The following is a 25,091-nucleotide window of genomic DNA, read 5'->3' as shown; positions in this document are numbered from 1 at the left end:
GGAACAGCAGCGCAGTCATGTGATGGTGTGAGGCGGCCCAGTGTGTTTCAGGACAGTTCAGAGTTACTCTCGCTTATCACTCACGCCGTCAGATCACTGCAGGGGTTCGAAGATCGTGAGATTTAAAGCATTCAGGGGAATAATGATCTCCCTACCACCCCCCACCCCACGCAAATCGAAGTCATATATCTGTTTACTTCCGCAGGAGAACTGAGAAATAAATAAATATGTGCTCTGACACTTAAAAAGGAATCACATGTGGGTGGTTAAAGCGCAGTAACCCAGCACCATCAAAAGTCGCATCATTCGAGTATTGCTGCATACTTTGAAGGACACTGCACGTTCAACGGCACCTGCAATCTATTTGTTGAAAATGTTACACAGCAGCAAGATCCGTGTATCAACAACGGAAACTCTAGCATGTTTTTCCCCAAACCACACATTGAGGGCAAGGGAGCAAAGGAGATTTACAAAGAAGCAAAACAGATTATCTTTATGTTTGCAGTGCAGACCATTGAATGAAATTGCATCCTTATTCAGAATTCATTTACGGAGTAATGCTATCCCAGGGGTTATATCTCGTGCTTTCTGAACCTAAATTGTTGAAAAGTTATATTTTTTTAAAGTTTTGCTGGGATAAAGTTTGAGCCAATCAGAAGCGCAGTGGGGGCGCCCTGCTCCGCGGATGGCTGTGTGTGCCGGAGTTTGAGCGGCGCTCTCTCTAATGTAACCAAGTCAGCCATCCGGGGGGAAGGTGAGTGTACAAACTCTATCGAAAGCCATCTGAACGCGCATTCAGCCACCGGCTTCAACTCCTTCGATCTTGAACACAAGCTCTGGCAGAATGGATATACCGAAGGCTGCAGCCCTTGTGTGGTATGCGCTTTGCTGTTGTTGGGATTTTCTTTATGTCCTCGAAGCTGCTACGCTGGGATCTCTGCAGGATTCCTCTTCTCAGGATGGTCCTGGCTCCTTTTCATCTCTGGACAGAAAGCACGATCGGACCTTCAAGCGCCATCACCTTCGCACCGGCACGGTGGTGCCGCATGAATACATGATGTCACTTTACAGGACCTTGTCGGAGAGCGAAAGGAAAGGGTTGAACAGCAGTCTGCTCCGAGCCCGAACCCGTGCCAACACTGTCACCAGCTTCGTGGACCAAGGAAATGGTGGGTAATAAAGGGCATTCCATTAAAGAGCAGAAAGCTCGCCGTTTTAGCTGGAAACGCGCTTTTAACAGTAGCCTGCAAATGGCTCAGCGGCGCGAAATACAATTATAGTTTTCACCTCCCAGCAGTCATTTCTCTCATTCCAATTCTAATCAATTCTCTTGAATAAACAAATAGAGGCACGGGTTAACGACATGTCTATATATTTAGATGTAGATGTGTAGATATGGACAGAGAGCGCCATCGACTCATTAACCTGATCTCAAGCAGACTGCATGTTCAGTCCACAGCTGGGATATGTCCTGAGGAAGAGAAGCTGATCCAAAATTACTGTAAGAATTCTCAAAATGTACTCTCCGGAAGCATTTCTGCAGTTAAACTCACAGAGCTATCGGCTGAAGCAATTCTCTGACGTGAGACCTTTGCTAAAATCTACTGTTTGTGGCGCATTGCAATTTAAGTTGCACGGGAGATCCTGGGTATTCTCATAATGCTAGTCCCTCTGGGCTAGCTTTATGGATGTAGATTCGCTGGCCCACCACTGATCTCGACAAATCGACAAGGTCGAAATAGCGACAGCACCTAGCCAAGAAGCATGGCCAAGGGGAGAGTCAATCTCCAACAGACCCGAGGTCAATCCTGTACCTGTCCCGAACAGTGGCATTTCAGTTGTATCAATTTTAATTTCTGGGCATATGAGGGGTCGCACAGAACTTAAAGCTAGTGGGGGCGGACGATCTGATATTAAGTAATCAGATATTTAAGATGTTAGATGTTGCAGGATGTGATCTATATATTATCTGTATGTATCTGTGAACGACGCACTGACACGCGGTTTAAATACAGATCACAATGTCCTTTGAAAGGTGGACCACTTGGAACATTTAAAGGCAAACGCAACACATGGTCCCCCTTTAATATTCGAAACCATATAAACCCCACACAATCCGCTCAATTCGGGTTAGGTCACTGTTTAAAGCCTTTCAACCCCAATTTGCAAAAAACGAGAATGTGTGTTGGGGGGGGGGGGGGGGGGAGGTGCGCGGTGGCATTCATTTTGACAAGAAAGTGATCATATCTCCAATGAAACAGATGAAACAATAGATTTGGGACAGGCGATAACGTTGAGATCAGAAGGATGTCACCCTGTCAAAGTTAAGGAGCACCCCGTTATATTTATGAAATAAAAGCAGAACATTCTGGATATACACTACGGGTCCGCCAGGAACTGAAAAAAGGGCGGTTAACGTTTCGGGTATCCTTAGTTCAGATGCTGATGGTGTGTCGTGTATCTCCAGCACGTGCAGTTTTATTGTCTATCTTTATATAGTCTATTTTAGGCTGGTTAAATGTTGCCAGGAATACGGCTGCTGCATTGCCAATTTAAATGAAGTTTAAGTGGGTACCATCTGGATTTTATTATTCTCTGCTGGGGCACCATTAGAGCATGCAGCAATGAAATTGACTAATTTCAGACGGAAATACTGTTTTATTGTATCCCTCTGTGGAAACGCGTTTCCAGTTCTTAACGACGAAATAATCGATGTATAAGAAAATGAAAACTCTCTTAATGTCTAAGGTAGTGAGCAGTACCACGGCCCCCACCACAACACTATCTTAAATCTTGTTCGGATAAATCTGCTCAGTGTCGCCAATAAAATGAAATAGTACACGATTGAGTCAAATGCTATTTGGGGTTTTTGGTGACAGGTTCGTGCACATCCCTTCGAAAGGGTAAATAATATTTCATTTATAAACACGGCCTTTAAAAAAAGTAGGTGAGTGATGTTTGGATGTAGTTTGAAAGGCAGTCAAAATCACATTTCTTTTTTAACTGTTTCTTACCAATTACATGGCAGTTCCGAAGCCCAAGACAACGTGTGTATCCTGTATTAAATGGGTTTCTCAGGAAGGAAACACGCGAATGATTTCTGCGACTGACTGACAGGGACGATAGTTGTCAGAATCATCCACGCCCTTGTCTTTGAGAGGATAAAACATAACTATATTATTATTGCCTTAATATGCACATAAAGTCGCCTATTGAAATATCGCATTTGAAGAGGTAACAGCCTGTAAACAGTAACCACACACAAACTCTAATGTTCTGGGTGAGATACCTTAATGTTTCAATGCAATAATGCCTGTGAGTGTAGCAATACAAGCAACGCGCCAGTGCAGTTAAATTAGTTATGGGGAATAAAGCAGGAAGGAATCCCAGGTAATTTTAAGGCTGGGCGCTTATTTACTGCCATTTGATAAATTGCTTGTTGCTGCAGCTTCGCTGGTGTATGACCTAAGCGTAGTTGCTGAAACAGCCAAAGTCAGTCCAAGAAATTAAATAAAAGAATGCTTTAAAATGTATAAAAATACACGTGGTTTGTTTAGACAGCACGCTCTCATCCAACTGTTAACTTGCATGTCAGTTTTGAAGATGGTGGATTAACGGCACTTGAGCACCAAGCTCGTCACACGCATTCTAACCGGATCCAACTACACTTAACAGTGGGTGTAATTTCAACGCCTAAACATTGAGAAATTTTGCTGGGCAGAAATCCGTAAGTCAAGCATGACACCAATGTTAAACCATTTCTAAATTGCTTAAACCATGTTTCATTAAAAGGAGGTATTTTTGGCCAAAGTTCAGCCTAAAGTTAACGGAGGTTTCAGTAGTTTGGCGACTGCTGCTGCACCTTTCGAGCACCTGACATTTCCGATGAGAATCTGCTCCCATTTGGAAGCACGGCAGTAAATCAAAGTTGCGGTTTCTGCATGTCTGGATATTTATCGCGTACACTTTGTAAAATTATTAAGGGGGAAATTTCCTTATAACGTCTGAATAGATTTTAGATTTTTAAACATTCGCTGCAGTCCCCACACCCCAACCCCACTAATTATTATTGCAGTTTTAGCAGCCAAGGCACAAAGGCGTCGAACAAATAACAATTCGCACCAGGCTCCCCCAAAGTTGCTCTTGTTATGTATCCTTTCCGTTTAGACCGGGGTTCTATGCATATGGTTGTGTTTTATCCTGTACACTTGATCAACTTCTTTGCGAATTAGCCCAGATGCTAAAATTCTTTCCTACCGAGCTCATACCATTGGCTACCAGCATTCACCTTAGGACTATTGAAAATATAATAAAAGAAAGACTTGCACTTATATAGCGCCTTTCACGACCTCAGGACGTCCCGAAGCGCTTTACAGACAATTAAGTACTTTGAAAAACAATGTGTAATGTAGGAATGAATCCAAACAGCAGTTAAAATGAATTTACTCTGAGTGACACATTTGAAGATTAACAGCCGATAAACTATAACCACACACCAGTTCTGGGCGAGATATCCGAATGTTTCAATGCAGTAATATCAGTGATTGTGAGAACACAAGCAACACACCAGTGCAGCTAAATCGGTTCTGGCTGGACTCGTACGAAATGAGGAGAACTTTTCCAAATGTCACTTGCGTTCTCGTGAGGTGATTCGCGTTTTTTTTGAAGCACCGAAGTATTTTCTAAGCAGACTGAATTTCTGAGATTTGATAAATCCAGATAAATCGCGGATGATATCATTCCAGCCCAAAACGGTTATCAGGAAGTGCGACATCAATAAATACCTGTTACAGTACACACTGAGACACAAAGCCTGCCACTTCAGCAGTATTGCAAAGCATCGATACTAACATGCCATTAATAGTGATATAAAGACCGCGGGGCAGGTGCCTTCCATTCATAAACCATCTGCTTTTTACGTCACCTGTAAAGCATACTTATGCCTTGAGAAAATGGACGAGGCAATTACTCGCTCTCATGATAATTTTGAAAGTACTGTACGCCTGCATTGTGCTAAGTGGCTGTATTTATCCACACAAAACACCGGCGGTTTATTTACGATTTACAAAAAAAACTGGTGCTGCTTAATATTTGGTGACCTCACTGATGAAGGATAATTTATACATTCATATTTCAATCATAGGCTGACGCCCAACAATAACCTGTAGAAGATAGACTTTTAAAAATGGACACTGAATCTGCTGTGCTTTATTTTCATATCAGATTACTAGTGACATCAAATTACCGTTTTGACATTCTACATAGTTTAAAACCGCAGAGAGAGAGGCGGGGTGGGGTGGGGACTGTGAAGTAAATGGGATTGTTCATATTCCACATAAAAGGCGTTTGAGTGCAGTATTTAATCCCAGATTAAAACATGAGAGCAACCTCAGTCTACATGATTAAGCGGCGTAAGGCCCGCGGGCGCATTGAACGGCCATTTGATTGATTATGAAGTTGTTAGTGAAAGTACTTCAACCTACTTCACACGCAAAGACGGCACATCCACGTTTTTGCGTTTGTATCTCGTAAATACAAACTTGAAGGCTTGTATTCGATGCTCCTGACACGGATCCATAACATGTCGTTGTGCAGTATCATTACTCAGATAGCAGCTGCTGTCAGGGGATAAGAGGGGAAAGAACTCGCCATCCTGGAGCTAGTTTCCAAGCCATTGCGCGGCGCAAATATCTGGAACCTGCAGACTACGGAGCCGCTTTAACAATGCAGTTATCAGTCTGGTCCACACTAATCCGACAGAGAGTTGTACACGTTCGAGCTGTTAAATAGCTGCAAAAATTCAGCCGGACTCATGCATGTTTAAAACAAAAATAGGCCCTAACTAACAATCTAGCAAACTCTGCAATCCAGCGCCATGCTCCTGTATTACACGAATTAGCAAAATAACGCCACATTGCTTTCATTTACTTCCCCAGTCAAGCATTGCTGAGATGAATTTACGAGAGGAGAATCCAAAGGTGACCCTAGCATTGACGGAATTGTATTTAAATACCAGACGATGACATGAGAAAGTCGATATTACTGGGGAGTCGAGACCTGATCCGGTCACTGATTTGTTTAAAGGCGGTTTTCCCCCCATAATTTATTATTCACAGTTTACACAAAGCCGAATGACTGATAGCAGCGGGCAAAGGTGCACAGGTAACCTTATCTGGTTTGTATCTCAGTAAATTATCAGAAAGAAATGTGTTTAAAATGCCGTTTGCCAGAAGGCAAGAGGTTAACGTGCAATTAGCCTTTCAGCGCTGTGTTTAGCTGCGAGAGTTGTTGTATTCATCAGCACTGGTTCGATCAGTGTTAGTTACATGGTGAATACCGCGTTCACCCAGTGCGCGCCCTGGAATTAAATTACAGTATACTAAAGATTTCACCCTAGAACTGCCATGCAGTTCAACGAGGGAGTGTGATGGGGATCACGGCTTTCAGTTCAAATTCAGTTATGCTAGCTTTCTCTGTTAATAAGTCAAGCGGGTTACTAAACGATATTTTCCCCCAAACAAGAAAGAAGCAAGTTAGTGGCAGGAAGAGACTTGTAATGCCTGATGAATGCATAGCTAATTGCCAATCATCTTGGCTCCTCACCTTTTGTGACTTGGTGAGTTCTCCAACCAGTTTGGCTGCCGAAAATAAAACACAAAATGTTTTAAGAACCTCAGCTAAACTCGGAAATAAAGTCGTGACCCGCCTCCCAAATATACTGAAACTCCAAATATGCTAACTCACACTTGTTTGACTTGGCACCGGGTGCAGTATAACTTCAAGAAAATACCAATAAAAACCTTAAACGCTGTAAATCTGAAATAAAAACATACAGTGCTGAGAAGTTCCCAGCAGATCATTCAGTGTCTGTAAAGAAAAAGTGTGGGTTATGACGTTTCCAGTGTGCGGCCCTTTATCATTGAAAAACTCTATTTTCTCTCTGCAGAAGCTGACGGATTTGACGTGCTTTTCCAGCATTTTCAGTTTTTATTACCGTCCCAGCATTATTTTATTCCCAGCGCAAACTGTGACTTTAAAAATGGCCAGATCCTGGAGCTCCTGGGAATGTTACAGCTATACATCTCCGTGTTTTGAATGTTGTTAGACGATGGAAGCAGACAATCCTTTCCACAGCCTTTATTGGAAGAATGCTCCTTCCCGCATTCTTTCATGTTGGATGAACATCGATATTCCAGCATTAGGAAGTTAAAGCGCGCACTTCTTCCTGTACTCTCTAATGGTAGAAGAAAGCGTCAATCATGTCTGCACTTTGTAATGTTAGAAGAAAGTGGATGTTCTGGCCCACAGTCTTTAATATCAGAAAATGGACGCTTCCAAACCGACCATTTTAAACACGAGTCACTGGGGGAGTGGAGGGCTGTGCACGCGTCAAGTTCCATTGGCGCTGACCAGAGTGCTATCCACAGAGACACCTATGGCAGGATAACTCTGGTCTGCTTTGCTGCGTGTGGCACTGGGCTGAGACTCTATGACTAATATAACTGCACAATCGGAATTTAATATAATAATGAGGTCCCACTAAGCTGGGATCCATAATTTTTCATTTTGTGAGCAGTGTATCACGGGCGACTGCAGATGCATTTTCACTCTGAATATAAACTACAGGGCAGTGTAACAACGGCTAACTTCAGCTGTTATCAGCTTGTAAGATCACAACAGAGAACAGATTGACAGCTGCTCGCGGTGAAGCAGGTCAAACCAAGTCTTCTGGGCTTTGGACGATAGTAAACAGACGAATTGGTCTGTGCGCTGGGACGGAAAACATCTTTAATTGGCCCTTCTTCACTTTCCTTTGGCAACAACCTTACTTTTCCCGAATCCTTAAATTCGTCATTGGAATATACAGCAGTTACCAAAATAAACAGGAATGCTCGCTGTTCTGGGACCGGGTTTATCATTGCTGTTACAGTGCATTTCCCCAGTTTCCTGAGTTCTAAGCCATGGGATATTGTACCAAAATGCAGCGATTGTTGTTTCACTTACACGCGCATCAGACTTCTGTGTATGCCTCGTTTTACTGTGTTCGGAAATATTTCAAATTTGCAGGCCACGAGGCTCTTCAGACCTGAAGGTAGAAAACATTAACTGCAGAGTAAATTGAATACAGAGACGAGTCAATGAGGTGTAATATAATTATACAACGCGACAATCAATTAGTTTGGGAGCTAATGGGAATAATCATTAAACAATCTTTCTTGTCCATAACAGCCGGCACTGTGTGCGCTGAAACAAAGAATAAAGGGCGCATGGTTGAATTTTGATAATTTTATTTAGTACTTCCTCAAGCAAAGGAAACCAATGTCTAACGTAATGACTCGGCGGTTTTAATGACACAGATCCTTCCCTTTAACAAAAATGCATCTTAGTCCCAGCATGAATTTTGCATTATTTTTATTTGCTTGTGTGCACCTAATATTTGTCATAATTTAGAAAATATTACTTAAAGAAGCACAACGCTCAGTAATGGCTGGGTGAGTCGCTGAATCATGGAGACCAAAAGGATATACGCCCATTCCCGGTTTGTGCTAAGTTAGCTGATCTTTGACGGGGTTAAATTGGCTTCAGCACTCTGGTATTACGGAGGGGAAACGATCCAGGGTTTCCACTCCGTATCACTCCAGTGATCTGTGCTGGAAGTTGTCTGTGAGTGTGTGGACATTGGGCAACGACAGGATAGTGCAGATTTGTATTGCCTCCCACCCCCCGTGAACCAATAGTCTGTCACAGACAAGGCTCATGCATCAATAATAGTCACTTGGGTGAGATAGTGATAAGTGATCTGGGTACCTGCACCCAGGATGTAGTAAATGTCTTTAGAAGCGGGATAAGTAGAAAATTGTAAGAAAAATAAAAACTAAAATAACATTAGCTACATGGGCATTTCTGCTTGATTAGAGAATGCACTTCACTAGTTATGGAACACCAGGCTATGTAATAATGAAATATTTAGTGCAGTGTGCAGATGTTGTGATTGGAAGAAGGGATTGAGTGTAACGTAGCCAAGTTTGCTGACGATACAAAGATGGGACGAAAAGCAATGTGTGAGGGGGACACAAAAAATCTGCAAAAGGACATAGACAGGCTAAATGAGTGGGCAAAAATTTGGCAGATGGAGTATAATGTTGGAAAGTGTGAGGTTATGCACTTTGGCAGAAAAAAAATCAAAGAGCAAGTTATTATTTAAATGGAGAAAGATTGCAAAGTGCCGCAGTACAGCGGGACCTGGGGGTACTTGTGCATGAAACACAAAAGGATAGTATGCAGATACAGCAAGTGATCAGGAAGGCTAATGGTATCTTGACCTTTATTGCAAAGGGGATGGAGTATAAAAGCAGGAAAGTCTTGCTACAGCTATACAAGGTATTGGTGAGGCCATACCTGGAATACTGCATGCAGTTTTGGTTTCCATTTTCAGGAAAGGATGTATTTGCTTTGGAGGCAGTTCAGAGAAGGGTCACTGGTTGATTCCGGGGATGAGTGGGTTGACTTATGAGGAAAGGTTGAGTAGGTTGGGCCTCTACTCATTGGAGTTCAGAAGAATGAGAGGTAATCTTATCGAAACGTATAAGATTATGAGGGGGCTTGACAAGGTGAATGCAGAGAGGATGTTTCCACTGATGGGGAAGACTAGAACTAGAGGGCATGATCTTACTATAAGGGGCCGCACATTTAAAATTGAGATGAGGAGGAATTTTTTCTCTCAGAGGGTTGTAAATATGTGGAATTTGCTGCCTTGGAGAGCTGTGGAAGCTGGGACATTAAATACATTTCACAGAAATAGACAGTTTCTTGAGCGATAAGGGGATAAGGAGTTATGGGGAGCAGGCGGGGTCCATGATTAGATCAGCCATGATCTTATTGAATGGCGGAGCAGGCTCGAGGGGGCATATGGCCTACTGCTGTTCCTATTTCTTATGTTCTTATGTTTACAACTATGGGTACTCATGAGGTCTGTTAGCAGAGTTTTGGTGCATTCTGGGCAGGCAATGCCACTTTTTAAATATTCCTTCTTGAGATGTGGGTGATGCTGGCAAGACTACCTACTGCCCATCCCTCATTGCTTTGAGACGATGACGATGGAACTTATCTTTGAACCTCTACAATTCTTGTGCTGATGGGGTTCCCAAAAAGTGTTAGGTAGTGAATTCCAGGATATTGACTTAATGATGAAGGAATGTCAAAATATGTCTACGTCAGTGCGGTGTGTGACTTGAAGGGGAACTTGGAGGTGATGGTGTTCCATTAATACTGCTCTACCATCGTTCACGATGATGGAGATTACAGGTGCTGTCAAAATAACCTTGGTGGCTTGCTGCAATGCATCCTGTAGATCGTACATACTAGACGCAGTGCACTGCTGATGGAGGAGGTGAATATTGAGTTCAATGGAGGGGTGCCAATCAAGCCAAATTGCTCTGTCCTGGATGGTTTCAAGTTACTTGAGTGTTGTTTGGCAGCGCACAGCCAAGCCAGTGATGAGCAAGCCATAACATTCCTGACTAACCTTGTAGATTGTGGAGAGGCATTGAGGGGTTAAGAGGTGAACAACTCATTGCAGAATACCCAGCCTCTGTCCTGTTCTTGTAGCCATGGTGTTAATATGGCTGGTCCCATTAACATTTTGGTTAATGATGATTCCAAAGATATTTATGGGGGGAGCTCGGCAATGGTGAATCTTGTGAACATCACTGGCTAAACCACTCATAATGCAACAGTTCTACAACTCTTTTGAGGAAAACATAATAAATTAAATCAAGTGCCCCCCGATCTGGGAGAACTCGGCAATGGTGATGCCACTGAAGGTCAGGGCAGGTGCTCCCAATCGCTTTGGCATTCAGCGCTTGTGTTTTTTATACTGCTTATCTGGAATTGCAATTCTTCTGTCCAACATTTAAAATGTAAATGTTTAGAGTATTGATTGCAGTATCTGCATTTTCCAGACATTGAAATTAACTTGGGGTAGGTTTACAAAGTAAGTTTGACATCTCGTACATGGCCTCTATGGCCAGACCAACCCGATTATGGTGTTGTGCGAAGTGAAACATGTTTTAGAGTATAACCACATCTTTATTTCTGTTTTGCTACAATGTGAATAGGATGAGTAAGGATCAAAATGTATATTCTCACAGAGAGGTTGAATCCTTCAAACAGGTGGGAAGAGTTATTCTCCTTTAAGTTAGTGATTGGGCGGTGCCTCTAACCTAAATGTCGAATAAAATATCCAAAATAAAATGGTTGAAATATACAGCAGGTAGGTCAGCATTTGAAAAGAGAAAAGGCAGGTTAACGTTGTGGAGCAGATCCCAAATAACAATAAAATAATAAAATGCGACCAATTAGATGTGTCCCATTATAACGATGGCCCAGAATTTGCAGTGGCTGTGATGGCCTGGAGTATGTCATTATAACCGCCTTTCAAATGGCCCGTAAGTTTAGGATTTTGCTTGCGCGAGACCTTGAACTTGCGATCTGTCAACATACGCATTGATAGATTATCCGCACGGCCAAAGAAAAATCAATTGCTAGCGCAGAGTTGGACTATTTGCCCAGCAATTGCCCAGCAATTGCGTACGAAAATGGATGGATGATGCAAACAGGTGCAGGGCCTGTTTGCATTCGCATAAGGGGATACCCCGGGCATGTTTTAACACATTTTAATCTCGGAAATCAGAGAGCTTAATTGGATCACATGGGTTTTTCTTATTTCTGCGAAGATTGGAGTTTTAATGATGTCGATAATTATCATCAACAAAATAAAAATGTTACCAACAGTACTAAGATTCAGCGAAGTTGGTGGAATTAAGCTAATTAGGAATTAAATTCCAATCCTGCAAAGTAATTGTAATTAAATCTGATTACGGGATTCCATGAAATTATGTTTCCTGATTGGAGGACCAATTTAATTCTGTTTCTGATTGGAGAACTGGACCCACGTGATCCCATTCCGCTCAGGCTGCGCCCCTGGGATCCGTGGGCTATTACACTGCCCTCCAGTATGCAGCATCAGGCAGAAAGTTGATGAAGGTCGAGCTCCCATCAGGTTCTTTTCAAGGTACGCCAGTTCCGCTGCCAACAACAATTTTGGGGCCAATACTTATTCAATTTTAATGAAGGGTTATCGACCTGAAGCGTTAACTCTGTTTCTCTCTCCACAGATGCTGCCTGACCTGCTGAATATTTCGAGCATTTTTGTTTTTATTTTAGATTTCTAGCATCCGTAGCATTTTGCTTTTGCATTAAGTAGCGGCCAATTGTAAAATTATCAAAGTGTGCACAAATATTACAAGTGCGTACAACTATCTTTAAGTTACATGTTCTTTCTCACGAGCTATTTATCTTATTTCAGTGTTGGTTTAATTTTCTCTTTCTTTGTTTCCCATGTGCACGCATTTCCCTCCCAACCTTCACCATTCTCCTGTTGCTTCTTACATGACCTCTGCTGAGTTGAATCTCTCGCTTTTTTCAGACGGAGCCTCCTTTGAGAAGAAGCAGAGATACCTGTTTGATATCTCCAACCTGCCAAACACCGACGAGCTTGTGGGAGTCGAGCTGAGGATTTTCCGAAAGTTCCCCGAAAACCTGCACGCGGCGCTGTCCCGGGGAGGCAGCATGTATCAGATTTTACTTTATTCCTGCCAAGAGCTAGGAAATTACCCACCAAAACGACTCGATTCGAGGACAGTTGATATCCTGGACGCCGATGCATCTGAATGGCAAGTGTTTGACGTGTGGGAATTAATGAAAAGCCACATCACTGCAAGCCTACTGTGTTTAGATGTGGAAATTATTTCCGATTACTCCCAGGAGGCTTTAGATCCCAGACTTTTGGGATTTAATCGCTCTGATCTCCAGCCTCAGGAAAAAGCCCTTCTGGTGGCGTTCAGCAACACGAGGAAAAGGGAAAACCTCTTCCGGGAGATCAGAGATAAGATCAAATCGCTGGGTGGATCGGATTCACTACAAGCCAGCCATGAACCCAATGTCAAGCGCCGGAGGAAAAGGAGAACTGCGTTTTCGAGCAGACCCAGCAGAGGAAGCGGGAAAAAAGCCAGATCGAGATGTAGCAGGAAACCTCTTCACGTCAACTTCAAGGAGCTGGGCTGGGACGACTGGATCATCGCACCTCTAGATTACGAGGCGTACCATTGTGAAGGGATCTGCGATTTCCCGCTCAGATCCCATCTTGAACCCACTAACCACGCCATCATACAAACGTTGATGAACTCCATGGACCCGGAGTCCACGCCGCCCAGCTGCTGTATCCCGTCCAAACTCAGTCCCATCAGCATTTTGTACATAGACTCGGGCAACAATGTGGTTTATAAACAGTACGAAGACATGGTGGTGGAATCGTGTGGATGCAGGTAGCGTCCTGCGATTGGTCCACGAGAGGCCTGTGGTTCCACAACCTGATTTTACGTGAAGCTAAATACTGCAGCGGGTTGATTAATGCTAAGGCGCCAAATTGCTCTGAAGTGCATCTCACCCAGGTCCCGCCGGGAGGGATGCTCGCCTTTGGTCAAAGGGAATGGCGACTTTCTGGGTTTGAGGGACTCAACAGTCTTGCGTCTCAACACTTTGTGAACTGGATTATGAGCCACACACAATCACACACATATTCTTCATTTGAAATTAGACGGAAGGACTGACCCCAATGTGCCAATTGATGCTTAAAAAAACCTCCAGGGACGGGTGCTGACAGGTTGGGAAGTTCACTTAAACGTAAGATAGATTCCATCTGCTATTTTTGTAGCGTGACTTAGCGCCCACATTCAGTCATTATTTGCAATCTGATCACTGACTTGCCCTAGCGGGGCATCCCTACTATAGCCGAGGAGCGGCCGACCTGGTTCTTTATCATTATTAACATGTGCTAACAAACGTGAGTCAGCTGCAAGCGGAAGACCTAGACTGCAATCATTGAATAGAAAGCCCAGCGCTCTCCTTGCGAAAATCACATTTACATAACAAAAATTAACCCTTCGAGAACTGAAACTCAAACTTGTTTCGGTATTATACCACCCCTCCACCCTCCCCTCCCCCGTGAATCTGAACAATTCGACTGTTAAAATAGCACAGAAGTTCACGGAACGGTACAATTGTCTTTTAGAGGAAACCAAATGGAGTGACTTTTTAAAAAATTGATTCGGTAGAATATTACAATTCTAAAATCAGTTAAATCATTGGCTAAGTCTGATTAGGACTTGCAATATGAATTTCAAAGTAACCAGAAACGCCAATCTGGCCCTCACTTTTATACTTTTCTTTAACACGTTTTCTAACATGTTATTTAGTGAAGTATTACTGAATATTAAAGACATTGATTAAGGCATATGAAATGGACACGGAATTGTCCTAATCCCAAAGGGAGGCTGCCGCATTAAATAGGTTAGAACGAATTTCCACTAAAGAGATCATTTGGAGTAATTAAAAAGTCAGTAAACTAATACGCTGTCCGTCTGATTTTGACCACCATTATAATAAATACAAGTAAAATGTTGAAGAACGTAGATTTACATAACGCCATATCAGTGTCTCGTTGTGTTCCAAAGCCTTCACATCCAATAAATTACTTCTGAAGTGCGGTCACTTATGTAGGTACCAACTTGCTACAAACAGCAATGAGTTGAATGGTCAGTAATCTGTTTGGTGGCGCTGCTTGAGGGAGGAATGTTGCCCAGCAAACTTGGAGAATTCCGAGCTCTGCTGAGAATGAAATAAACTCAGAAATGCAAACGGCCATAATGTTAATTTTATTTTATTTTTCAACAGAATAACCCAGAAAAGTGCAGTTTTAAAATGATTTTGGAGCTCTGTATTTATACACTCGAGGCACACGCAACGCGCTGTTCAAAGACGGCAAAGCTCCTATAGAGCTAACCGAATCCATAGATTTTATACCTCACGAATTAGATAGAAATGCGGCACTTCGAAACGTGCGAAGTGTATGAATCAGAGAATGATTTGTTCAAATTTACTTAATGCATTTCCCCTTAATTTCTTATTTAGTACGATACAATAACACGTCAGATGGCAGAAAAATTGGCATACGTTCTCGATTATGTAGCGTTAAATCGGATGTAATAAAAATAATTAGGAAATTGTGCATTTATTATGGCTTAGGACAATCTGTTTTGGCATAAGGAAAAACTAGGTTCATTGTTGCGATTTACTCAGTCATAAGCTTAGTTCCAGATTAGAAGACCAAGCGTTCCAGCCAGGGAACAGAGAAGCTAAAGATAATTTCACTCATACAGCCCTGCCATTTTGGGTGATATGTTGAAATGAAGCTTCATTCTCGGGCCTTCTGATGACAAAAATCCAACAGTACTAATTCTAAAGAGCAGTGGACATCCCTGATCAATATATCCCTTGAAATCCTTGAAATACTATATATCTCTACGGCTCGACAATACAGAAAATTCGGCGTCTCATTGTGCCCGCCTCCCTTTAACCCCCAATGTGTTATTTACACCTCCAGCTGATATATTGTGTAAATTAAAGTCTATCAAACGATACGAGAGGGAATCCCCGCGCCGATATGCTTGAGGTAGTTCTGTGTTCACCGAGGCTCGGGTATCCACCTGCAAATATGAAGCGTCGGTGCCGCGCCACTGTGACACTGGAACATATCTACATTATTAAAGAAAAAAGCTACCATTGGAGCCAAGGAGCAGCGTACTCCATTCGCTGGAAGTGAGCAACATGCAGATTCTGGCTGGAAAGGACAGTCTGAAACTAAAACAAACCTCTTTAACTATGACATGATGGCACTTTATGTGCTCAACTCAGACTTTGCATATCAACGAGAGACCAATTGCACAGGACCCCCTATTGCCCATTACTTCTTTTGCTAGTTAATTGGTCGATAGACTTTCCTCTGTGGCCCAGGGTCATGAGCGCAGATCAAGTGTATTCAATGTAGCGCTGAAACCTCGTCTAAAATGACAACAGATGCCTGGATCATCAAATAAGTAAGGATATTAGTATTTCAAGTTTAAGGCATTGTTTTGAAATTCGTTTCGAGGTATGCCACAGCACACCTTCCTTGAACAGCGCCCACTGCTTTTGGAATTCCCAGTGCTAGAAATAAAACAAACCTCCAGCTATTGCTTGTTGTGTTAAAATGAATCGACAGTTGTGCATTCTCATTACCGACGCGATTTTAAAAATGTAACAGTTGTATACGAGGACATAAAATAGATTTTATTTTATACACTTTTACATCCTACAGAAAAAAGGATACTGCATCTTTAAAGAATTATGTTTTTATAAAGTCCTGTTTCCAATATCTGTTGGCTACTTATCATTCCTGAATGCAGTAACAGTCACCCGCGATCTAATGGCTGCCTATAATTATCCAAGATTACTGGCATAGAAATGCTGAATATGCAATGCATTAACTTCCAAGAAATATCTTTCTGGGAAAACCAAGGGAATAAAAGTAAACCCTTTCTCCCCTAAAATAAGCCATTCATAACAGTGGTTCACAAACTAGGAAGCCCGAGTGCGGGTTGCGCCTTGCAGTAAAGCCCTTATTACAAAAACACGATGACTAGGTAAGATGATCAGTTTATAAAATGTCAAATGTTACAATGCGCCATTCCTAAGGTCATTTCGTTTGTTAACCATAGCCACGTGCGTTCACATCAGCACACCATTATTGATTGAGCTGTGTTTTGCCCAGGCTGATCACGGCGAGTGCACAGGCGCAAACCTGGAATCTGGTCCGGTGCATCAATCACACGGACCTCGACTCTGTTCGTGCCACTGAAAATTGAGGAAACCAGCAAGAACGGTGAGCTGAGGTTCTCAGCGGAAGCCCTAAACTGGTTCTGTTCTTTATAGTCCCCCACCCCCATAAAACATTAACTTTTTTTTAGCATTTTCATTTGTCCTCAGTATGGGCGAAGTATACGCTATCACGCCACATGGCGCTCTCATTTGTGTTTTTACAACACTAACTCCTTCCTATATATATGTGTATTTAGAGACGTCCATAAAAGCAATTGACATCTTAGTCTAAATCTAAGTATGAAACCAGCCCGTATCCTGACCTTAACATTTATCCGAATCGTCATCTTAAAGGAACCATCTGTCTTCTATTACACACACTGTAAACCTTATGCTAGTCCAAAATGTTCCTGACAGCAGCAAATTAAAAACATTTTGCTGAACTGACTATACCTGGTCTTTAAGTTAAGCTTGAGCATTTTCGTGTTCCAGTAGATGCACAGGGTATAAACTGACACGAATATTAATGGAGACTTTATATCACAACGAAGAATGATTAGCTTGTCTCGAGTTGGGATGATGTCTTTATCCTGGCACAGTACCCTTTATGCATTGAGTTCTGGATAAACACATAGCGCTTCGAGAATCCCAATGCGCCATTCCCATCCAATCTCAGTATGTCGAAGCATTGATTGGTGTATTATCATAATCAAACTGAATAACCAACGCGCTTTATCGGAATTCAACGGTATTTTACAAGTTATAAACTTTTTACGATGAGAAGATACTTGTATGGCTTTTGCGGGCCAATTTAGGCTTGATTCAAATCAAATCTAAACAATATTATTCCTACTTAACTCAGTTACATGCTAAAGTGCTTTACAGATAAATTAGTCAAATATGGTTACAGTTCCACAGCCCCAATCTTCATCCGGTTTTGTCTGAAATGTCCCATGCAATCGATGGTTGGGGACTTTTCGGGGAACGGTATATATATTTGCTTGGATAGTTTCATATTTCAATTATGCATAAAGTATGTCGTTTCGTTAACATCTCTCTGTTGAAGACAGTTGTAACATAAACAGTTTTGCGTGAAAAGTGCACAGTGGGTTCTATGGTTGTGAGGTTACGTGCTGTCGGGAACTGAATTCCCCTCCCCACCCCCCCATCATGGGTTGTATAGATCTGATAGAAATATTATTTACACTGCCAATAATCCACTCTGTTGGTAACATAACTTGTTGAGCCGCCAGCGTGACCCACGCGTGAGATAACTCACTTCTCGTTTTGAGAAAGTGCGATGCGCCAGAGCTGAGAAGGCAGCAGCCTCGCTGTCACAGCTCGCAGTCTCTGCACAGACTGATGCCACAACTCTGCAGCAGATATTAATGCACTGTTTATATGTATTCTATGCTTTTTATTGACTGTATATATTGAACTGTAAATTAAATGTAAACGGCAATCTATTTTCCTGGAAATATTATATAGTAGTATATATTGAAAGTAAGCACTCTTTGTATCTCTTCTAATACTCTTTAAAATTGTTTTGTACAGACTATAAGTTTTATTAAATATTTTTATTAATAATTAAAGAGAGCACCTTCAAACAACGCGCAGATTCATTATTATCTCAATGAATTGTCGCTGGAATCACTTGGCATCTGGATTAGGTTTGTGGGATGGCTTAGAACAAGCAAACGCTTTCCGGGAGCCTGCTCTAGATCTCAGTAGCTCTCAGCCACCGGCACTTTTCTTAGTTTCAAGACAAGTGAAGTATTAATTAATGCAAAAATAAAAGGATATCTTAGTGCGATTTCCTGGTATGACTTGACTCTGAGATTAGCGCTGTAATACCGGGTTTTACTCTGTTGCAGCATTTGACTGATGTTCGTCTCTCGCTTAGAACACATTGCACAGACAGCTCCGGTCAGGCGGGAGAGGGGTGAACAGGGACTTTCAGTCCTTCGTGTTAGATTAATAGCTATTTAGAAGGAACGAATATTTTATTTCCTCCACTCTGAAGGTGATGTTCCCGGAGCATCCTCAACCCTCTTGCAATTTACCCAATTGGCCATTGTTCGCATTTGAGCATAGACAGCAGGGGTCGGCTGGAAAATCCATTCCCCATGGCTCACGATTTCCTGGCCAGCTTTTTCTGCTAGCACCCGACCGCAGAATCAACCCTAACGAGTGCTGGTGGGCTATTTAACAACGTGAACCATCACAACCTAGCCCAATTCCGACCTCGCCTGATGTCCACAAGACTGCACTAACTAGATAGTGATTTTGGGGTGGGGAATCTTGACTGATTTTTCCTGGTAACATAAGGGTATTGAAGCCCTTGTAAGGTCATAGACCAGGAATTAAACATTCAGCCTTCCCTGGTTTGTGTGACTCGGTACCACACTAGACACTGTATTTATCCGCTGAACCATCATAATCAGCATCACTTTTAAATGTAACATCCATCCAGTATCACCTGGACTTCAATGCCTGGCGGTAAATTGGCTGGTCGCATTTCCGTCTCCTGTAAGTACTGTAGGCGCAGTTTTCGGAGTTTAATCAAATCCAAGTTGCAAGCTGACCACCCAGAAATGAGACAATCCTTAATTGAAAACAAGTACAGTGGTACCAGCCTCAGTGGTAAGCTGTGGGGAACGGCGAAATCATCCCGCCGCATCATACCTTCCCATCTTTTTCTGGACTATTGTTTTGAATTTGTAAAAGTTTGCAAATTATTGCCTAACCTAGGAATACTGTTTATTGAATATTCTCGACCTGCCATCGGGGTTATGCGCTCATGCTACTCGGGAAATATACAGGAAAAATATATACCTAAATAAACTGCACCCTAAAACCAAGGATACTGTCCAATCTCCATTTAAAATGATTTCGGTTAGAGGTAACATGGGAACTGGAAGATTGTTTTCATTCTTTGAGCATTTATATCGGAATTTATCACTGAAAATTGCACTGAGTGGCAACCCTCAAGAATGCCCCCTTATTAGAAGAGTAATGGGCTTTTAATGACTGATGATAAAAGCATGACCGTAGGCCATTAACACAGAGTGGAAACGGCAGTGATTGTGCCACCAACATTGACCACGAATGTTACATCCGTGCAAATACCAACATTAATAGTAAAGGCCAACATGTTGAGGCAGATTAATGATTGGCAAGATTGCTCAATAGACAACGAGCAAGGGAGCTAAGGGACTGACTATAGTGTACCCATTAGCACTGTATTTTAAAAAGCCGTATTTGCAGCTACTGCTACAGACCATCAATGAAAAGCAAACACCAACATGAGTATCTTTCGCAACCTAACCGCATAACTTGAACCCGTTTCTGGCGCCTTTCTTGATTTTCTGCTGCTTGCTGCCACCTTTCTATTTCTCTTGTATTCTTACTTCACCTATCCCTTTTCTACTTCTGCTTCTCCAATGAAGGAGAATCCATTGTGCGATGGGATTTACTGTGATATCACAATTCTCTAGCACTTCAGTTATATAGAGTATCGTTTAGGGGTACATTTCACAGTTTTGGCGGTTGCATTTTTGGTTTGGAGGTTTGCATGTGGAAATAAAACGTTTCCCCTATCACGAACAGCAATCAATTGCAGAAAAGAGGTCCATAACATATAGATTTTTTGTTACAGATAATCAAACCAAATGTTCATGTATGGAACTCAAACATGTCCCCAGAAAACCTCAGCACAACTGGCTATGATTATCTGGCCACATTGTCACAAGCTTTCTTTCTCAGCTGGGCTCAGTTTATCTTGATTCTGTTTCCTAGCTTGTTCACGCTTTGTTTTTTGAATTCTCTATTTGATCCTGCTCACTCTCCGGACAAAGCAGAGCTAAAGGTTCCTCCGTAGGAGGCAGAGATTTCTCATGCTCCTCAGCACTGGTGAAATGACTCAATAACCAGTCGAGAATTGTCATTAGTTCCAATAAGCATGAGGGTACCTTGCCTCCCGTGACACAGTGGTTTATCTGTCACCCGGTGAGCTAGCAGAAGCAGAACCAAGGGAGCGGGAGGGGAGGGGAGGGGAAGTAGGCACTGTAAATGAGAAGGGAGATAAAAGGACAACTTTCAGAAACAACCAGATGTCAAGAACAGTCACTGAACAATCCACTGCACTTTGCACTTTGATATTTGGAAACAACAGGGGAAGCACCTTTAATTTAGAAGCGCCAATGGAGACCCAAATACTAACACACCGATAGAGGGGTTCAGGGCAGAATTATTTTATTTTATGAAATTCATTTTATAAAGGGTGAAATGCTTGTATTAAATGATTAGTATAATAACTACAAGCTCTCTCCATTTAGGCATTCGTGATGTAGATAGAAAAAAAACTTTGAGGGTGAATAAAAAGAGCGCGATTCCTTGCCACTTTTGCATTACTAGAAAGTAGTTTCACTTGGACCTCCTGGTCACGTTTTATACTGGGGCACATCTCAGTTGAATATTGTGGTAGTGGGGAGGCTTCCACCTGCTCTCCCAATATATTCAAAATGTACCAGCCAGCAAGCATGCATGGGCCAGTCTCATGTTGGATTCACGGGCAGGCAATATAAATCGATACTGTAGGCACCAATCTGAGCTCAGTAACTACAGTATTACTGCAGCCTACAAAATGAGGAGAAAAAAGACTCAAGTTCAGGTTAGGATGCGAAAGATACTCGTGTTGGTGTCTCCTTCTCCTTGTTGGTCGGTGGCAGTAGATGGGGTTTTGAACATACAATACTAACTGGAAGAACATTAGTCCATTCTCAATATTCTTCTGGGCTAAATCCAAATTCTGATGATCAGTTACTAACCCTGTCTGGTTATGGCACGACAATGCTGCTTCTCCACTGATTATATATCGCTTCGTTTCCTCCCTTACAGTGACTATAATTCCAAAAAGTACTTCATTGGCTGTAAAGCACTTTGAGACTCCCGGTGGTCGTGAAAGGCGCTATATAAACCCAAGTCTTTCTTTCGCTAAAAAGATACGAAATATAATTTTAAGTCTAACTTCCATCAGCTGTGAGCCATTTGAAAATTGTTAGCGTGTGTGATTTTATTCGGCACAGTCAAGTGGAGAACAATACATTTTTGTTAATAGTTTTACTCACCTCCCCCCGCCCCGCCATTTCCCCGATACACATAAGCGCGCACACACAAGCTGTCTCTTCACTTGGGTTGGCTGCTGTCTAGGACTAGCTAAAGTAAACATTTACACGGAAATATCTTATCTTCTTCAGTGACTGGAAGAGAGAGTCGGTCGCTGGACCTGTCGGCACACAGTGCTACATCGTTCCTTCTCTGATGTCTTGTTGGCAACTCTCGGCCACTGCTACCGGGAACAGGAGGATAAAGAATTTCCACCAAGGGCACACGCAGATATTTTCCGATTGGGCCGAGCAGATCATTGTAACACAAAAGCAAAATACTGCAGATGCTGGAATCTGAAATAAAAACAGAATATGCTGGAAATACTCAACTGCCAAAACAGTACATGAGTACAGGAGGGGGAATACACTCCTCAAGTCCTTTTGTGTCTTGAATGCGAGAAAATGGCAGAAGAACCAGAGGTAAAATGAGGATAATTTATTTTACGCAGCGAGTTGCTGTGATCTGGAAAGCACTGCCTGAAAGGGTAATGTAAGCAGCTACAATAGTAACTTCCAAAAGGTAATGGGATAAATACTTGAAAGGGAACATTTTGCAGAGCTATGGGGGAAAGAGCAGGGGGAAGTGGAACTAATTAGACAGCTCTTTCAAATAACTGGCACAGGCATGATGGCCTTCTGTACTGTATCATTCTATTCTAAGATCGCATGCCTGTTTGGTTTTAAGCAGCAATATTATTACATTGGAACATATCAAACAGCATAATTTCGAAGTAGTTACTGTATACACTATATTCAAATAAGTCATACGGAGTGAAGGCCCTAATTGTTCCACCAGTTTGGCATGTAAAGTTATTATTCTATATTGTGATTTCAATTAGATGACCAGATTTCACATTTCAAAATTCTTGGTTCAAATTGTTCAAGTTACAGAATCATGAATAAAATATCTAATATATTACAGAACTTGAATGCGACCCCGCATAGTTGAAGTCTATTCTACGAACACACCTGGCACTTACAGTTTAAAAAATTTTTATTTGAAAAATGGCCTGTTAATCAAGTCTAGCCTTGAATTCTAGCTACAATGTAACAGAGGTGCCATTTTAAGATATTTTGTTAAGATAGCATTGTACATCTGATTTCTTCACACAGGTATCCTGGTTAGATAGCACAGCATAATGATACTTAAAATGAGTTATATAGGAAATAACAACACGAAAACAATGTAAAAACAGTGATTAATTTTTTACAGATCAAAGACCAAGATAGTTAACTGAAGATGCCAAAATGTGTACGATCTGATCATCTGGGTAAGCAACATCTAATCAGGAGTTCTAGGGCAATTTTACCAAGTTCAAAGTTCATTAATGTTTACAAGTCACAGACTGCTTCAGATTATAAGAACATAAGAACATAAGAAATCGAAGCAGGAGTAGACCATACGGCCCCTCGAGCCTGCTCCACCAATCAATAAGATCATGGCTGATTTGATCATGGACTCAGCTCCACTTCCCTGCCTGCTCTCTATAACCCTTTATCCCCTTATCATTTAAAAACTGTCTATTTCTATCTTAAATTTATTCAATATCCCAGCTTCCACAGCTCTCTGGGGCAGTGAATTCCACAGATTTACAATCCTCTGAGAGAAGAAATTTCTCCTCATCTCTGTTTTAAATGGACGGCCCCTTATTCTAAGATCATGCCCTCTAGTTCTAGTCTCACTCAGGCCCAACCTACTCAACCTTTCCTCCTAAGTGAACCCCCTTATCTCCAGAATCTTTGCTGGCTTTTAAAAGCTTCCCAGTCTTCTGTCCTCCCACTAGTTTTGACCACTTTGTATGCCCTTATTTTTAATTAGATACCGTCCTTTATTTCTTTAGTTAGCCACGGATGGCTCTCTTTTCTCTTACACCCTTTCCTCCTCACTGGAATTTATTTTTCTTGAGAGTTGTGAAATATCTCCTTAAATGTACACCACTGTTCATCAACCGTCCTACACTTTAATCTATTTTCCCAGTCCACTTAGCCAACTCTGCCCTCATACCTTCATAGTCTCCTTTATTTAAGCTTAGTATGCTGGTTAGAGATCCAACTTTCTCACCCTGCATCTGAATTTGAAATTCAATCATGCTATGATCACTCATTCCAAGGGGATTTTTTACTAGGAGATTGTTTATTAATCCTGTCTCATTACACAAGACCAGATGTAAGATAGCCTGCCCCCTGGTTGGTTCCGTTACATACTGCTTAAGAAACCCATCTCTTATGCACTCTGAACTCCTCCTCAAGGCTACCCTGACCAATTTGATTTGTCCAATCAACATGGAGGTTAAAATCAGCCATGATTATTGCTGTTCCCTTTTTACAAGCCCCCACTATTTCCTGGTTTATGCTCCGACCAACAGATTGCTACTGTTAGGAGACCTATAGGCTACGCTCACCAGTGACTTTTTCCCCTTATTATTCCTTATCTCCATCCAAACTGTTTCAACATCTTGATCATTTGAGCCAATATCGTTTCTCACTATTGCAGTGATTCCATCCTTTATCAATAGAGCTACCCTTTCTGTCTGTCCTTCCGGATTGTCAAATACCTCTGAATAATTAATTCCCAGTCCTGGTCACCTTGCAACCATGTCTCTGTAATGACTATCAGATCATACCCATTTGTCTCAATTTGTGCCGTCAACTCATCTATTTCGTTACAAATGCTATGTGCATTTAGACAAGGTGCTTTTAAATTTGTTTTTTTACCCTTTTTTCCTGATTGTTTCCTCTCTCCTTCAAACTCACTTTCTTTATTTTTGCTTTCTAATTCCAGCTTTACTCCTCTCCCTACTGAATCTATTTTCAGGTTCCCATCCTCCTGCCAAGCTAGTTTAAACCCTCCCCAACAGCATTAGCAAACCCCCCCACGAGGATATTGGTCCCGGCTCTGTTGAGATGCAACCCATCGGGCTTGTACAGGTCCCACCTCCCCCCTGAAGCAGTCCCAATGCCTCAGGAAACAAAAGCCCTCCCGCCTGCACCATCTCTCCAGCCATGTATTCATCTGCTCTATCCTCCTATTTCTGTACTCACTAGCTTGTGGCACTGGGAGTAATCCGAAGATTACTTCCATTGAAGTCCTGCTTTTTAATCTCTCTCCTAGCTCCCTAAACTCTGCCTGCAGGACCTCATCCCTCTTCCTACCTATGTCATTGGTAC

The 25,091-nt window shown here is 42.0% G+C and overlaps 1 protein-coding gene across 1 annotated transcript; it reads left to right on the top strand.

Moving 5' to 3' along the window:
• The first annotated feature begins 740 nt into the window (after nucleotides 1-740).
• On the top strand, nucleotides 741-13,389 carry LOC139266794 (growth/differentiation factor 6-A-like). The gene is made up of 3 exons (XM_070884387.1): nucleotides 741-1,169; nucleotides 2,299-2,338; nucleotides 12,516-13,389. The coding sequence occupies exons 1-3, from the start codon at nucleotides 845-847 to the stop codon at nucleotides 13,387-13,389; spliced, it is 1,239 nt and encodes a 412-aa protein (XP_070740488.1). The 5' UTR covers nucleotides 741-844.
• Nucleotides 13,390-25,091: the final 11,702 nt, after the last annotated feature.

The sequence above is a fragment of the Pristiophorus japonicus genome, chromosome 7 (genome assembly GCF_044704955.1).
Source record: "Pristiophorus japonicus isolate sPriJap1 chromosome 7, sPriJap1.hap1, whole genome shotgun sequence".
Lineage (NCBI taxonomy): Eukaryota > Metazoa > Chordata > Chondrichthyes > Pristiophoridae > Pristiophorus > Pristiophorus japonicus.
This window is presented reverse-complemented; position numbering and strand designations above follow the sequence as displayed.

Bases quoted from the DNA above. Each gene is read 5' to 3' on its own strand.
- LOC139266794 (XM_070884387.1), top strand. From the start codon at position 845: ATGGATATACCGAAGGCTGCAGCCCTTGTGTGGTATGCGCTTTGCTGT. The intron at 1,170-2,298 runs GTGGGTAATAAA...GATAACGTTGAG, and splicing joins CTTCGTGGACCAAGGAAATG to ATCAGAAGGATGTCACCCTG. The intron at 2,339-12,515 runs GTTATATTTATG...GAAGAAGCAGAG, and splicing joins TCAAAGTTAAGGAGCACCCC to ATACCTGTTTGATATCTCCA.